Raw genomic sequence first — 17,971 nt, 5'->3', positions numbered from 1 at the left:
GACACAGAAATGACCTTACCAAAGACTCGTTCATGCCACCATCAAGCCCTGAGCTGTCTAAGGTCAGGCTGAGAAGCATGTGTTAAAAAATATCAGTGTTTACGAAGTGGCAGTTCAAAAACTCTCCCATTCAAAATTGGACAAACGTGACAAATCTAAAGTTTCTAAATTCCAGGGTTCTTTGATCTCTGACACTACCAGATTATCAAAATTAAACCTCTACTACTTAACAATGGCAAAGGGTACTTCATTCTCATAAGTGTAGCTGGTAGGATGTCTTTTCTATCATGTCTTTTTCTATATCTTTTTCTTTCTTTCACTGGAGCTTTCAAGCAGAAATTCTTTTCATTTTGTTTTGGCTCTCCAATTAAACACTCAACATGTATCAGTAGCTAAAACATTACTTCAATCCCCACATTTATTCTGGCTAGAAAATCATCTCGTTTTATACCATGAGCATCCAGTTATTTAATTTAAAAAAAGTTCTCTTTAGATTATACTGGATATGGAAAAGGAGTAAAGCTAATGTAAGGAGCAAAACAAAATGTCTGCTGCTCTTGTTGATTTCAATTATGTAATAATAACATGCAATTCCAGAGTCAGGCCAGCTCAAAACTCTATTAAAGACTTAATTGGAATAGTTATGATTCATCATGGGAACACAATCTTGTAAAAAATGTGTTTTCAAAAAATTGAAGAATACTTATGGCTCTATTCATCAGACATGTTATGCCATCTTTCTTCATCAAAGGTATAAATATATGCATACACATACACACATACACAAACACACACACACACACATTTGCACTATATTTCTTTAGCTTTCCTTCTTTACCCATGTTAGTTTCACTACTTTCTATGTAAGTGAATACAATGTTTTGACTACAGTGAGCAAAAATATTATAATTATTTTCTCCTACTAAATTGCATCCTCACTCACAGAGCATAAGCTACATTTTATGAAATTATACAAGTTCAATGACCACTCCCTACCTACCCAGAGACCCTGAAACAGCTCTGACATCTACATTCCAATGTAAGATGTTTCTTTTACTCCTCTTTAGATGGTATGCTGTTATTAAGAAGTATTTTCAAATAGAAGTAAAGATAAATTAAACCAAATTTTATATTTTTATATTTCGTTGTTGACTTGTCTCTAAAATTCCTTTAATTTGTTGCTGCATATTATTCTCATCCCCAAAATAACATCCATTTTAAAGTGTATAGTTGAGGGAAAGTATGCCATTTTGGTATAAGTTGTCAAATATGGAATATTTAACCTGGAGAGGACTAAGATCAATATTTAATCCTCTTGAGAGACCATCACCTATCAAAACTACTTAAGTCTTCAGAAAATCAAGATTAAAATGAAAACTACCAACCAACTAAACCTCCACAACTTCATATTTCTTAACATAATGTAAAAAATGTAATCTAAAAGTAATTAACCAATTTTGATAGTAGCAATAGAGACCCCTATGCATTCGACCATCATGGAAACGTTCTTCTGTGGCAAGGCCACCTGTGCAACCAATAACTGAACACAATCAAAATATAAAACATAAGTCTGAAACAATCTCTATGAAGGCTAAGAACCCGCATTAATTCAAAAAGTTGACACAGCTAAACATCTTATAAGCATAAGTTGAGAACTGCAGAAACCGAAGCTGTGCTATCTCACCTCCGCTGTGTTGATGTGATCAGAGTGCACAGTTAGTTTAGCGTGGCCCGTTATCTAACAGAACCATCTTTCAAGGCTTTTCGTTAGAAATTACAAAAAGCCAGCAGCTCTGGCTGTGTGGCTTCACAGGCACATTTCCAGTTAATCAGTACAACCAAAGTCAACCAAATAGTTGACTGGTATTTTATTTTATTTACTTTTATTATAGATACAGGGGGTTACACATGCAAGTTTTTTAGATGGATATGAATAATGCTGGGGTTTGGGTTTCTAGTGAACCAATCACCCAAATAGCAAATGTAGTACTCAATTTATAGACTATTATCTTACTTAGGAAGATGACACACGTTTAAAATATATACCTTTAAATTTTAAAAAAACATAGTGATAACAAAACTGAAAATTAAAGACATTTTAGCCTATAACTTAAATACCGATCATATCATATTTGTTGAATAGAGCTCATGTCTGGCTGGCTGAAATTTTTTCTTACTTTTAAGTATTCTGAACTATTTTTCATTTTTTCCTTTCTATGTCACTGTTATCAGATGCATGAAAAACATTTTAAAAGGCTTTTCTTTCATTTTTTTCTTTTAATTGAGAAAGAATCCAGCAATGCAATTTAAGATATTATGAATTGCATGACATTAATCATATTTGTCTTCTGTTGCAAGGCAGCCAATATTATCAAGAAGTACAAAAGAAGGTAAAGCGTTTTAGTGGTACAATTAAAAATTACAGATTTCTAGATAGAATTTCTCACTCTGTGAGTATATATTTCACTGGATCAAATTCAAGTCACTGGACTTCAGAGTTCAACACCTGGACATGAGAAGATATTATGTTACGTACCAAGAATATTTCTTGTATCTGATGCCTGAATATATTACCACATCCTGTACCTTAGTACTCTACAGAGACAAAAAAACAAAACAAAAAAAACCTTTGTTCAGGTTTTTATGTAAATATCATTTATGTTCCACTTTCTATACTTTCAGCAACTAAAATTATAACCAAAGTTGTGGAACCAAAAATTAAAGTGATTGAAAGTAGTCTTCATCCTATTATCAAAACCGAAGGTAAAAATCAATGTTATACATGGTTCCTTTTACTATAAAAACATCCATAAAAATACTGATTTCTATGAATGTATCTACATTCTTTTAATAACTAACATATTAAATATATCTATACCAATGGCATGCTCAAGTAATTGAAGAATGCGGAGTGCAAATTATTTAGCCAAGTAGTTGATGCATTCCTAATACTTTCAGTACATTTGCTTGTACTTGATTTAATTTGAATCTGATTGGCATTGCCTTAACACTAGTACCCAGATATTCACTAAAAAAATACATCATGAGTTTTTTTACTTTAGTCAGACTCCTTCACACTCTATAAGCTTTTTGTTGCTTTGTTTCCAATCTCCCACATGTTCTTTTTTGTAACAATACAAGAAGCTCTTCCAAAAAAATTACAGGCATTTCTCATTCTGTAACCTAAGATAGCATACAAGCTATGTTTAATGAAAGGTTTTAAAATTACAGCCACACATAAGATATTTTTTAATTAGACCATCATAATTAGAAGAAAAAAGAAGCAGTTTATGCAGTGAGTTAATTTTTAAAATACTTAATTCCAGTCCTGAACATACTCTTAAATATGCATATATAAATTATATATGAAATATATATATAATACACACACACACACACACACACATACACTCACACACACACACACTCGTCTCCTGATGTTTCATACTAGAACATTAAATAAGCAGTCACTTATCTCTATATTCTTAGTACTTATGTTAGCCAACTTCAACATCTTTGATGTTACTTTCATTTCATGTATTTTAATTATATCCAAGGATCACAACTTAAATTTTTAAAAATTTCCATATATAATAGTCTTAATGTAGCAACGTACCCAGAAAAGAACTAATTATCTTCCTTGTGCTATAAGAAGGGTAGAAACAGTCTTCCAAAAAGAGAACAGATTGTATCTTTGATTGAATCTTTGAAAAACTATAATTGTAATTATCTTTGATTTTGCTATTTCTTTTGATGGATTGAGAAGGTAGTTTCTTGAATACTTTTACAAAGTAAGCCATTAATTTAAATTGATGCCTTGAAAACACATAGATAAAAATGGATTTCCTAGCTAATTAGTTATCATATTAGTATACATTCTTGAGACTTAAAATTGAGTTGTTCCTTGAAATCTGTCCTTGTTTTTTAAAAAATACTATAATTATAATTATTTAATTAACTTTATATAGTAATGAAGAGAATTTAGTATTTTAAGAAGAAATTAATCAGAAATTTTGTTGAAAATATATTCCTTGATCACTGCAGTGAAATATGACACAATGATCTTTGAGAATACAATTGATTTTAAAATCAAATCTTGTCCTGTTTTAAAAAAATCAGATTCCCTAAAATTTTGCACTATAACTTGTGCACAGCTTCTTTATCTGAAATTATTTAAATGTGCCATTTTCTTATTTTCAAAGATCCTTCTCCTTTGAAGCTTTTTATTCAACTCATTTATCTCCGCAATCTTTGGCAGTAGGATTCTATCCTACTAATCTTTCTTCAGTTAAGATCATACCGGAGTATCAACTCTACTTGGCTTCTTCTTATAAAGGGAACATGGATGAAAAAATGGAGTTGTGTCACCTACTCATTAATATCTTGAGTTCAAAAATTCAGAAATTACACTCCTGTGTAGCATAACGAAGGAAACAAATATTTATCTTAGCGGCAATTTACAATGGTCCAGCTTCCAAGATTGCTACTAGCATTTCCTTTTCACTATTTGAACAATTACAGAGCCACTGATGACTTTTAAATTCTTACTAAATAAATTAAACTCCAGGACACAATTTTAAGACGCCTCTTATAAAAGATACATAACAACATTTTGGAATTACGAATAAATCAGCTAAAATTCAACTCAACAAATAGTTTTTGAGCAGCTATTGTGCTGGATACTTTCCTAGGTATTGGGAGTAAATAGGAAAACAATCTTGAGAAAATCCCTTCTTTCATAGAGCTTAACTATAAAGGATGTTTCCAAAATTTCAGTTTGGCTTTTCTAAAGAAATATTGATTTAGATATTTTATTAACTCGTTTTTGGTTCTTAAATTCCTTAGGTGTGCTTTCTTTTGAAGTTACCACACCTTAAAAACCTGGCTTTATGTTTTGTGGTCAATATCCCTTGGCCTTATGTATCAAATGTCCCGGCATAAAATATTTATAAGTAAAAAGACTACTTTTATTTTCATTATTTTGGATTGTTCTAGGCTGATTTAGTTTTGGTAATCATGTACACTAACAATTTCTGAACCAGCCAAAAAAAAAATGCTCTAAAAAATATGTGAAAAATGGTTGCATTCCACTATTGAAGGCTATTACAGTATGAGTTAAATGTACTGAACTTAATTTTCTTACTCCTTTGTGAAACAGTCTTAATTAACTAATGTAGTAAGCAGCTTTCTAACCTTCAAAATGATTTTCTGTGTTAGCAAAATCATTTTGCAAGTCAAATGCAACACTAGTTTAACTTTTGCATTTGAAGGACTGTTTAACTATTAATTGGTTAATTTTGTATTATTCTCATATAGAAGGTAAGTACTCAAATTATTTTCCTCATAAAACCTGGCACTCAGCATCTTAAAGGTAGGTATACATTTATTATTTTCTTATATTCACTCCTATGCCCACTAGATCAAAAATATAAGGTACTGAGTGATTTTAAAATTTAAATGAAAAATTTTAATAAGGAAAATGTAATAAGATAATATCAGTATGATAAAGTGGGATCCACACCAGTTATGAGAGAAACACAAACATGTACATGCTGTATGATTTACAAAGTGTAGCCACATATATCGTTTTGTGTAATCATACTTTATAACAACCAACAAATACATGGATTTATACATCAGTTTAAAAGCTAAAGGAGATGAAAGTAATTTTAGTAGCACATCGATAGACTGTTGTCTAATTTGAAGACAATGGGAAATGTTTAAAACTGATTTCATAGATCCCGAAACCACTTTGACATTTGAGTTGAGTAACACCGAATGTTGAAATAAATGTCCTGTTCTGGTAAATTTAAAGGACTCCTTTAACATGATAATTTGTCTTCTAAAATAATGTCCCAGGACCCACAAAAACAAAAGTCAAAATTGAAGGTGAACCTGAATTCAAACTGATTAAAGAAGGTGAAACAATAACTGAAGTGATCCATGGAGGTGCGTTTCGTATGTTTCCTGGTGCTGACTAGCTTTGCTGTGATTATTTTGAAATAGTGTTGGCTTAGATATATTGAACAACTGATATTTTCTCTTTGTTCTTACTTTATATAAATTGTGGGAATTATTTTCTCAGCTATGAGTTCTTATTAGCTGGTCAGAAATAAAATATAGTTAGCTCCTAATGGATCTAATTGGAATTAATTTAACTATTAAGTCACCCAACAAAACTGTCATAATTTTCACATATACAAGTGAGGTTTGTTGCATAAAATTGTAACACTAATGTCGGTATAAAGGGAAATATTAGACTCAGAAACAGTAGGAAAAATGGCCATTGTGTAAGTCTCTAAAAAGCCACCCCACTACTAGGATTTATGACAGGATTCCCATTCCGATGATATATAACTCCCTGGACTGTCACTAAGTATTCATTCCACAGCCAGAAAACAAGTATGACATGGAGAGTTAGCATGTCAAATGGTCCTCTCACTCAACCAATATCCAGAACATAGCTATTACGTTATGGATCCCTATTGATCTGAAGTTATTTGAGATATGTTCTAAAAATGTTTACGACTGAATCCTAAATGGTAATATTTTTAGAAATGTAGTTAATCATTACAATGTCTAGCTTATGGATGCATAGTCACTATATGAGGGTAAATCAAATGTATTTGTATTCCACTACTTTCAGAGCCAGTTATTAAGAAATACACTAAAATCATTGATGGAGTGCCTGTGGAAATAACTGAAAAAGAGACACGAGAAGAACGAATTATTACAGGTAGCCACTAATTCCCGCTAGTTCCATACATGGATCTCTGCCCAGATTATAAAGATCAAATTATAGTTAATCACCAAATATAAGCTTCATTAAAGAAAAAAGTCATTTTCATGGTGGTTACTAAAGCTACTTCATATTTTGGCAGAAATAATATTATTCTAAATATGTAATCTAGGTTTTACTCTGAATTGAAAATTTGTAGACAAATCTAAAAGCATTTGTTTTTATTACATGTATGCATCCATGCATGTAATTTGATATACCATTGATATGATATACCACCTTCACTTTACTGTTTGTTCATGAGTTAGAGGATTCTAGAAGAAAAGCCATTTCCTCTTTCGAGTTTCCATTAATCTTAAGGTCTGTACATCTACGTGTCAAAATAGAAGCAAGTATATACAAAGCTATTGATCAATAATTTTAGTAAAGCTGGGCATCTGACTTCCAAATTAGCAGTCCATTTGACCTAAAGTAGACTAAAATTAGCCTAAAATTCTTAATTAAGCTATTCTTTAAGTATTTGTTTAAACAACTAGTGAGCAAGCATGGTTTGTGCCACCTATTTCTGGAAATAAAGTTTTATTGGAACACAGTCATGCCCATCCATTTATATATGTCTAAGGCTGCTTTCACGCTGAGGTATCAGAGTTGGACAACTGCAACACAGACTACATGGCCCATTAGTGTAAAATACTTACTCTCTGTCACTCCACAGAAGAAGTTTGCCTACTTCTGTTTTAGACCTTTTTCATTGTCTTTCTCATAGGTCCTGAAATAAAATACACTAGGATTTCTACCGGAGGTGGAGAAACAGAAGAAACTCTGAAGAAATTGTTGCAAGAAGGTCAGCATTTCTAAAAAAATAAGAACGTGACTTTACCTAAGCCATCCATATCCAAGTCTAAAACAATCTGTGAGGCATTCTACATGTTTTCTACTCTATCTCATCCTATTGTTCATTTCCATACCAACAAGAAAAAAAGCACAAAAATAAGGAATTAAGCATAAGTGGCAGCCATATGTTTATACATTATTTGTTCGACAACTTTATAAGAAAATTAGTAAGTCAGAAAAATGGTACTAAAGGTTGTGAAAGAACTGAATGCTGGACTAGAATTCATTATTGGGCAGATGCCATTATTTGTCACATCAAGTCTGCTGTCTTTATTTTGTTATATAAATCAATTTCTGCTATAAACATGTATCCTCTCAGAGGTCACCAAGGTCACCAAATTCATTGAAGGTGGTGATGATCATTTATTTGAAGATGAAGAAATTAAAAGACTGCTTCAGGGAGGTTAGTAAAAGGACAAAAACTAACACCCTTAACAGGTTCTGGTGACTGAGATCAACTTTTTAAAGACTGAGCAAGCAGGTTTTTCTTTTAATTAGGTTAAAAAAAGACAACATCTGCTCTTGTCTTAATAGCTGGATTGGTTCAGAGGTAACAGTTACGAAGCAATGATTACTAGTTTAAACAGTCTTTAAAAAGTTCTATGGTATAAAGTTTGGGGAGCAATGAATATTTTTTTTGCTTTGATTCAGATAATTTTAAGGACGTTTTAAGTATGTTAAAGGGGAATAATTGTTAAATTACTAGTTGTTAAACAAGCCCAAATTTAATATACTTTTTATATTTAAAAAATTATATTCACTGCCCCCATAACAGCAATCAAGGCATGTCTTTAAATTTTATGCATATATATAGCCAAAAACGGTGCATTTAGTAACTTTCTTTTCCAAAACTATATTCTTGGGAATGAGTATCTGTTTCTTCTAACAGATTGAGTGATAATCTATACCTGAAGATATAAATTATTTTGCATATAAAATTAATCTTAATCTTTTATGGAATGTTCTCTATCTGTGGCATTAAATGGACCTTAAGAACAAAGAAAAAAGAATTCAAAATCTTACACAAACTCTACATAGTAATTATTCAAAGATGTTGTATTTGTATATATATGCATATAATTTGGATTACTGGCATTGGAATAAATAAATTTATACTTCATTTTTTAACAAGGAAAATATTAAGCTGAATAATTATTTTTGTGGAAAAATATTTAAATTCTTTAGAAAAACCAAATAGGCTCCTTGAAATATACTATTAATTGAAAAGCATAACTGAAGTTCTATGTTCATCCAAAACAGAGTTCAGATGGCTTTTCAGCTTATAATTTTAAAAATTGTATCACTATGTCCAAGAAAATGTAAATTATCTTGGGACCGTCTATGTTTTTGGCAATTGTTGTTTCTATATTCCATAGTTTAATAAATGTAAACTCTCTTAAATAGTATTTAGATATTCATCAATGAGAGTTTAAAAATTTTTTAATCCAACCAATGATTGAATTTTCCCTCAATAGAAATATATATGTCTGAAAAATACAAGTTTCCTCCCAGAATGCCAAGAGTACATAGCACACCGGAGCCATAAGGGAACCAAAGATTCCCATAAAATCTAACAAAGAATTCACTATTCTACCCTCAAATGCCCAACTGTCTGCTAGGAAAAAAATCTAAGGATTTGAGAGAAGAGACAAACACTTTATGAAGATTAAATTGGATTCTTTTTTTTTTCTTTTAGTCCTTGCCATAGTAAGCAGCTTTGTAGAATGGTAGTGCTTTTTAGGGAATCGATAAATTAGTAGCTGCATCTGTTTATATTGCTTTAATTTATTTAGGCTTAAATTTCAGGTAAGTATGTTTTCTTCTTCTTTGATAAGCCCCTATTATTGAAGCCACTATGAACAATCCAGTTAAATACTAAAGAATTGTTTCAGCCAAGAAAATATATAACTGTTATAAGAATATGACATTCAATTTTTAATTAATGGACTCCTTTCTTAGCTCTTGTCTCTGTTCATTCCAGACGTTTATTCCTTTAGTTCCCAGTGTCTGATCTCTCTACATGTCTGTAAGGCATCAGTTTTCACAATGCCACATAAATTATTGCAGCATTATGAAAAAACATAGAAACATAACAAGTTTTTATCAAACCATTTCCAAGGTTTTGCTTTTTGTAGGAAAGACACTAGATGCAGTAGAGTTACTAGTACCAGCAATAATTGAATATGCTTGTTTTCTTTTTTCTAGCTATCTAAAATCATCAGGTTATTATCAAGTCACAAGTGTCCCCTCATCTAGATCCTAAGAGACATTGATAAAAGAAACTGATAAAGATTTCATTATGCAAGAAAATTTTTTTCAAGGTCTGGCCAATTAATACATATCTGAACCATGATCTTCATCTCAATAAGTTCTACCTAAAACTCATTTTTTTTATCTAAACAGTTCATATTGTACACATCATGGTACATGTAGTACGTTTTTGTACTTTTAATAATTTGAGTGTATTTCTCAAACCATTTAAGTCATGACTATTAACATGGCTAAGAGGTTCCTTGAGTACTGATGTTGTGATTTGTCACTGATACCCTTTCAAGATCTTAACTGAAAATAATTCTCACTAAATGCATAGAATTTTTTGTGCTTACCTTAGAACTATGCATTCTGAACCACCCAAGCAATTAAAGGAGAATAACAGTCTATGTCAAAAGGAACAACAAAAAAAGTCATTTTGGAAGGTTTTGGCAAATCTGTCAATATGACAGGTTAAGATTTGCAACGTCTATAGAGAATAGTAGATCAGGTTGTAGGTCTGCTTTCAATATGAGCTCCAACTCAATCCCAGATCAGCTGATTCTTTTCTTGCTTGTTTCCTTCTTCTGAAAGTGAAGATAGTAATGGCACCTACAGTGTAAATGAGTTAACATATGACAAGCTCTTAGAACAATGTTCAGCATAGAGTAAGCTGTCATCATTTGTTACCCTCAGAATCATCAATTGACATTAACATGGTCAATTAAGTAACGTTCAACTTGAAATTTCGATAGTCATTGCCATGGAAACATACAAAAGCACAAACAAACAAGCAAATAAAATGTCCAAATAATTGAGCTGAGTACTTTGCATGTTTTAGAAAACATGATGTAGGGTGGTTCTTTATGCTAAGCTACTCAGGTAATTGGTTTATCTTATCACGTTTTGCTCCTCTAAACATGACCTAGTATAACCCTCATTCATGTTGACATAACAGAGAGCTGCTGAGAGCAAACCTGTTTGCTACACATTAATCAAGCTGTTCTTTCAAAATGTTCGTTTGACACATTGAACGTTTTTTATTCTGGAATATTATCATAGCAAAAACTGATTAATTGGATGCTATAAAATTATGAAAGGAAAGCTGAGGACACTTGCTTGTTTTGAAAAGGAATATGATAAATACTTCTATGATCCAGTTTTAAGTTATACAATTAACTGCTATTTGGAATTTAATAAGTCCACTATAAACAATGCACCTGCGCACCAGTTAAAGGTTAAATCTCTCTGTTCTTGACAATCTTTTAGAAGTCATTATTTTGTTACCAAATAAACCTGAAGTTAATAAATATTTATATTTACATCTCTTTATAACTATTTGAGAATATTTCACAATTCAGACTTGGCTGTTTTACACAGACTTCTCTCCATTATCCAATATAGTAAGATTTTTCTATAATTCTATATTTTACTCTAGTATTAATGTGGTTTTATAAACGATTATATACCTTAAGTTTTGGGGGAAAAGACATGAAAATGTTCTAAGTAGACAGAAACAGAATCTATAATTTTTTTGAATTTTTTTTTAATTTGCTTACTGTCAAATAGACAAAACTGTTCATGGTGATAGTTTCATTGCTTACTTTTTATAGGATTTCAGAGAATTGAAAAAATATATATATATAATAGAAAAAAACTGACATGCTGAGTATAGATGATATATATAAAAGAAGTCAAAATTTGTAGAAAATAATTTAAAAGATAAGTAGAAAAATGAAGCCACTATAGAAACCATATTTACTTTTTGATCCTAAATGCCCAAAAACTGAGTGAAAATGTGAATTTAGGCCTACCAGGTAGTCTTGTCAATGAACCAAAAAAAAAAAAATAGGTAATCAAGAAATACGTTACAAATATAACAGCACAAAACAGCATAGTTTTGAAATACTTGCAGTTCTTAAACATAAAAGCTTTTATTAGTTAATTTTTTTAAAGGCTCTCGTGGGATTAACACTGAATCAGGTTGGGGGCGTGGAATAAGGGTGATGGCATATCTTCCTGAATAGCTTATTATAACATTTCTAGAGTCATTAGGTCAATGCTATTTTGTTGTCCTCATATACAATAAAGCAATCACAAATTTATTTTAGTGAGAATTTTACAGAGGCATACATTACAAGTACGTATGACTGCAAAGATGGGTGACTAACTCTTGGAAGATACTTGTGCTAAGCCTTATATGACATTTAATAACCCTTCATCATAAGGTAACATTTTTTACAAAACGTCTGAAAAAAATCACATAAGTCATTTACTCTGCAAAAATGGCACGTTATTGTGGGCTCCAAAATCCATAATAAAACAATGTGCTTTGCAATTAAGAAGCATTCATTGTGATATATGGGAAACACTGTGTCAATGTGAAACTCTCAGGATCATGAAGTTTACTATTAAAAAATTCTTCATGTTTAAGTGATGTTTATTCAAAACTTTATGCTTTTCTGTTTAACCATGGTCTCCTGCCTGATTTTACCCATAATTGTAAAGTATTTCTAACTATAGCAATTTAATTTTAGACACACCTGTAAGGAAGTTACAAGCCAACAAAAGAGTTCAAGGTAAGTGTATTGGCTATGGTAATGTGTGTATATGGCCTCTTTCGCTATATGAAGAGAAATCAAAGAATAGGAAATTCTTTTAAAGTATTTTATTGAACCTCGTTGTCAATCAGAGAGAAAAGTTAGCCAGTTTCGATGCTAAGTATTTTGATAACAATCAGAAAATAAATTTCTCATGCTATATACTATCAGTAGACTGTAACAGCAAATATTAAGGGAAAGGCCAATATACTTATGCAAGCTGGTAGGCATATTGAACCCTTGAGATAGACTCAAGTGAATAATCTTCAAATATATATGCATATATATAAATTAGAGTCCAAAATTATATGTATATATAATTTTGTGTGCATAAAGTTAAGTATACATATAGTTTTGCATACATAAGTGCTAAGTCGAAAAGAAATTTTTGACTATCAGAGATAGACAAATGTAGATTGCAGGTGGATCTGAATCCTTAAAAATGTTATTATGTGTGACGATGCTACAGTTTGAGACATAAGTAAATAAGAAATGTATATATACAAAAAACCATCAATTTAGCTATTTACAAAATGTTCATTTAAATGTGTAGATTATATAGATTACATATGTATATATCACATACACATTACGTTTATTTTATAATCACACTATGTGCATTTTCTATCCCTCCACTTAAGATATATTACATTCTGATACATTGACAGAGCAAGAATTTCCCTTGTGAAACCTAGAGTAAATTACAAGCTTGGAATTACAAGTTTGGAATTTCTGTGATAATTACATACTAACAATCAAAGGAAGACGCAAGGCCTATCAATGCGCTATAAGAACATCTTACCTGAAGCCAGTCCAATGTGTAGACCTTTGAAAGTAAAAGAACAACTGCACAGATTTTTTAACTAAATAATGTATCAGTAAATCTGTGTAAATATCCAAATCCACACAAATTTTCTAAGGAATTAAAATTATTAAATTTCAAATTATTATGTTTATATACTTTTGACCAAAATATAATATTTGCTTCACTGTAAGCTGAGGATATTATTAAGAAAACATAATCTAAAGTTTATTACAATAAAAAATAATGACCTCTGATAGATATACAGAGAATAAAATATTCTTAAATTTTAAAATTTTCTCACGTTTACAATCTCTACATTCTCCTTTCTTTCTAATTAGGATCTAGAAGGCGGTCAAGGGAAGGTCATTATCAGTGAAAATCCAGCCACCAGACAAAAAAAGCTTATATAACCCTAAGTCAATAACCTGATGTTAGAAAATTGTATGAGCCATGTTGACTTCAGGAACTGAGGCATCAGCGCCAAGAAGCAATCATCAAATAATTCTGAACACAAATTTATTTCTTTTTTTTTTTCCTGAATGAGAAACATGAGGAAATTGTGGAGTTAGCCTCCTGTGGTAAAGGAACTGAAGGAAATTACATGCTTTTTCATCTTGACATTAAAAGTTCTGGCTAACTTTGGACTCCATCAGAGAAAATCCTTGTAACCAAATTCATTACAATTCAAATAGAAGAGTGGTGAACTGTTATTATGTTGAGAAGACCGAGCCTTGTATGTATGCTGTGGATACATAAAGTGTATGCAAGCAGTTACCTCTCCGTGGGAAGCTGAGTTATAAAAATAGGTGCTCAGAATACAACGAAACATTTTACATGGAAAGGCTTTGCACATTTCTGTAAGAGTGGATTTACTGGTAAACTATGTTATTTTTTTACAACTAATTTTGTACTCTCAGAATGTTTGTTGTATGCTTCTTGCAGTGCATACTTTTTTATCGCAAACATTTCAATGAAACCATTTTCAAGTATAAAGAGAATTACTTCAAATCAGGTAGTTCAGAAAAACTCAAGATTTAAGTTAAAAAGTGGTTTGGATTTGGGAACAGAACCCTATACCTCTTTTATTGTAACAAGTACTCATTAAAGGAAATTGAATAAAATTAGTGTTTCTTGAGGTGTTTTTTTTTTTTAACTTTTAAGTTCAGGGGTGTGTAGGCATGTGTAGGACATGTAGGTTTGTTACATAGATGAACATGTGTCATGTGGGGTTTTGTAAAGATTATGTTATATAAAAAAATTAGACAATGAAGCAATCATTAAACATCAGCTGAATACTTAATATAACCCTAGGACTGTGCTGAGTCATGAGGATTCAAAAGATGAATCAGGCACATTTACTGTCCTCAAAATGCAAGGAGATAAGTAACCAAATATCCTCAGTACACCATGGGCTATAATAGTATCATAAATAGCACTATATAAGCATGGATGCATCAATTCATTATTCCTGGGCTAGGCACTGGGGAGCCACAGAGATGCTCTTAACTTATTTGAAGTAACAGAGTCCATTGCATGGCAAAGAAGAAGAAGAAGAAAATATTTGTTTGCTAGGACTAATGCAAGATTGACTTGATCAACTCAAACCTCAACAAGTGTCATTCTAACTTAAACCGACTGACATACGAGCCTTCTGGAAACAGAATCCATACTGATGAGAGACTGAGCGGTGAGGGTGAAATAGAATTATACCCTGTGTTAGAAAGAAGTCATTGGGAGACTGTAAAACCTAGGAAAGCCAAACTGAAGACATCGGGTTTAGCCATGAATGCCCACGTGGGATCAGAGAAAATTGGGCTCAGCAGAAAGGACATAGAAAAGGACTTGGGTAGCTGAAAAATTGTTTGATTAATGATTAGGGTGAGGAAGTGAGGTACAAAATTCTGGGAGTGTCATTTACTAAAGAAGTGCTAGATAGCTTTGGTTTTTGAGAATGCTTTCTCATTTGGGAGAGTAGAGAGATTTATTTCTACCATTTAGAGACCCTGCCAGAAAAGAAAATCCCCTACTAACTCTGTACCCACGGAGAGAATCTCAGCTGCAAAGCGTGTTTCTGTGATCTTCCCAAGATGATTCAGAAGAGATGGTTAAGTAGAAATAGGTGATACTGGTAGAATAGACGAAAATATCATCAGCATTGATGGCTACTCCAAACAGGTACCATGTGTTCAGGATGCCAGAGAAGATATCCAGTTAATTGCACAGAAAGGACAACAAATAGGTCCAATCAACCACCTTCAAGATTTTCATTTGAAAATAAGCCAAATGCTTTGAAGCTGGGCTTTGAACATGATATTCCAGGACTATAAGACTGATGTTGAGGTCTTTTTAGACTACTAAGGCACCAGATCCTTTTTTCACCGTAGAAGAAAAAGGGCTCTGCTTTTTACCATAGAAGAAAACTCAGCATTGGCTATGCACACACATCAAGTCCAGTCTATCTTTCTGGTAAAAGACAGTCTTTCAAGTGACACATGTAATGTGTTTACAAATAAAACCTAAAGAGAAAAAATATTAATAAGAATAAATTAAATAGTAATATAAATCAAAAGAAATAAGATTGAAAAATAAGAAAGTAAAGAACAATAATTTAAAACCCTAAAATCAGGATTAAAAAATCATCACTAAATATTAATTCTATTCAGACGCTTTCTAAAAGTTGAAGAGTCATTGTAGTATGTGATTTTTCACACAATAATTAATCCTTTAACAATTTTGAAAAGATTTATTATCTCCAGTTTTGTGTGGGGAAAAAAAGCGAGGATCAACAATTTACATAACTTTTCTTTCTTCTTTTTCCTTGTACTAAAATCGTGATATTGATTTAATGGCAACTTACCACCAGCCATGACCCAACAAGTACAAACATGAAATAGCAAACAAATTTGTTGCAATGGTTATGAATCTTCTTACCTGATCTTGACTCATTTTTTTTTCTCTTTAAGTGGTATGTTAACTTTTGGTTTGGGCACATTGAACTTAGACTTGTGGTCTTAGCAGAAATCTCTACAAAGCATTGTTTCTCAAGGTTAGGGCTATGACATTCTGCAGCAGAATCAACTAGGAGAGCTTATTTTATAATAAAGATTTCAGGGTCCATCCAAGACTTAGAAAAGAATCTTTTGGTCAAACTTCCCCTCTTATTTATTTTTAACTTTAATTTTAGGTTTGGGAGTACATGTAAAGGTTAGTTATATAGGTAAACTCATGTCATGGGGTTTTATTGTACAGATTATTTCATCACCCATGTATTAAGCCTAGTACCCAATAGATACGTTTTCTGTTCCTCTCTCCTCCCATCCTTCCATGTCAAATAGACCCCAGTGTCTACTTTTCCTTTCTTTATTTCATGAGTTTTCATCATTTAGCTACCACTTATGAGTATGTGTGGTATTCGGTTTTCTGTTCTTGTATTAGTTTGCTAAGGATGATAGCTTCCAGCTCCATTCAGGGTCCCACAAAATATATCTTCTCATTCTTTTTTATGGCCACATACTATTCCATGGTGTATATATGCCATATTTTCTTTATCCAATATATCTTTGATAGATATTTAGGTTGGTTCCATGTATTTGCTATAGTGAAGAGTGCTGCAATGAACATTCACACGCAAATATGCATCTTTACAGTAGAATGATTTGTATTCCTCTGGGTATATATTCAGCAGTTACATTGTTGGGTCAAATAGTAGTTCTCTTTTTAGTTCTTTGAGGAATCACCATACTGCTTTCCACAATGGTTGGACTAATATACAATTTTACCAACAGTGTATCAGCATTCCCTTTTCTCTACAACCTCTCCAATATCTGTTATTTTTTGACTTTTTAGAAATAGCCATTCTGACTAGTGTGAGATGATATCTCATTGTGGTTTTAATGTGTGTTTTTCTAATGATCATTGCTATTGAGCTTTTTTTATATTCTTATTGGCCACATGTATGTTTTCTTTTGAAAAGTATCTGTTCAGATACTTTGCCCACTTTTTTATGAGGCTGTTTTTCTTTTGTAAATTTGCTTAAGTTCCTTATAGATGCTAAATATTAGACCTTTGTCAGATGCATAGGTTGCAAATATTTTCTTCCATTCTGTAGGTTGTTTGCTTACTCTGTTGATAGTTTCTTTTGCTGAGCAGAAGCCCTTAAGTTTAATTAGATCACATATGTGAATTTTTGCTTTTCTTGAAATTGCTTTTGGGTGTCTTTGTCATGAAATCTTTCTTACTCTTATGTCCAGGATGGTATCACCTGGGTTGTCTTCTAGGGTTTTTATAGTTTGTAAGTTTTACATTTAAGTCTTTAATCCATCTTGAGTTGATTTTTCTGTATGGTAGAAGGAAAGGATTCAGCTTGAGTCTTCTGCTAGCCAGTTATCCCAGCACCATTTATTGAAAGGGGTCTTTTCTCCATCGCCTGTGTTTGTCCCACAGCCAACATCATACTGAATGGGCAAAAGCTGGAAGCATTTCCCTTGAGAATTGGCACAAGACAAGGACGCCTTCTCTCACCACTCCTATTCAACATAGTATTGGTTGTCCTAACCAGAGCAATCAGACAAGAAAAATAAATAAAGGACATCAGAATAGAAAGAGAGGAAGCCAAACGATTCCTTTTTGCCAACAACATGATTTTATATTGAGAAAACTCCATAGTCTCAGTCCAAAAGCTCC

At 32.0% G+C, this 17,971-nt stretch overlaps 1 protein-coding gene across 7 annotated transcripts in view; it reads left to right on the top strand.

Moving 5' to 3' along the window:
* Positions 1-14,409, top strand: part of POSTN (periostin) — a 36,793-nt gene extending 22,384 nt beyond the window's left edge. The window contains exons 17-23 of one of the 7 annotated variants that reach the window (XM_032294512.1): positions 2,683-2,763; positions 5,860-5,949; positions 6,647-6,736; positions 7,506-7,583; positions 7,953-8,036; positions 12,421-12,462; positions 13,627-14,409. In XM_032294512.1, coding sequence (XP_032150403.1) covers positions 2,683-2,763; positions 5,860-5,949; positions 6,647-6,736; positions 7,506-7,583; positions 7,953-8,036; positions 12,421-12,462; positions 13,627-13,664 — 503 coding nt within the window. In that variant the 3' untranslated portion in view covers positions 13,665-14,409. The remainder of the gene's footprint in view (positions 1-2,682; positions 2,764-5,859; positions 5,950-6,646; positions 6,737-7,505; positions 7,584-7,952; positions 8,037-12,420; positions 12,463-13,626) is intronic. The other 6 variants (XM_032294515.1, XM_032294513.1, XM_032294514.1 and 3 more) reach the window with 6 other exon arrangements.
* Positions 14,410-17,971: the final 3,562 nt, after the last annotated feature.

Source organism: Sapajus apella, unplaced genomic scaffold (genome assembly GCF_009761245.1).
Source record: "Sapajus apella isolate SASKATOON/1434 unplaced genomic scaffold, GSC_monkey_1.0 scaffold32, whole genome shotgun sequence".
In the NCBI taxonomy this organism is placed as follows: Eukaryota; Metazoa; Chordata; class Mammalia; order Primates; family Cebidae; genus Sapajus; species Sapajus apella.
This window is presented reverse-complemented; position numbering and strand designations above follow the sequence as displayed.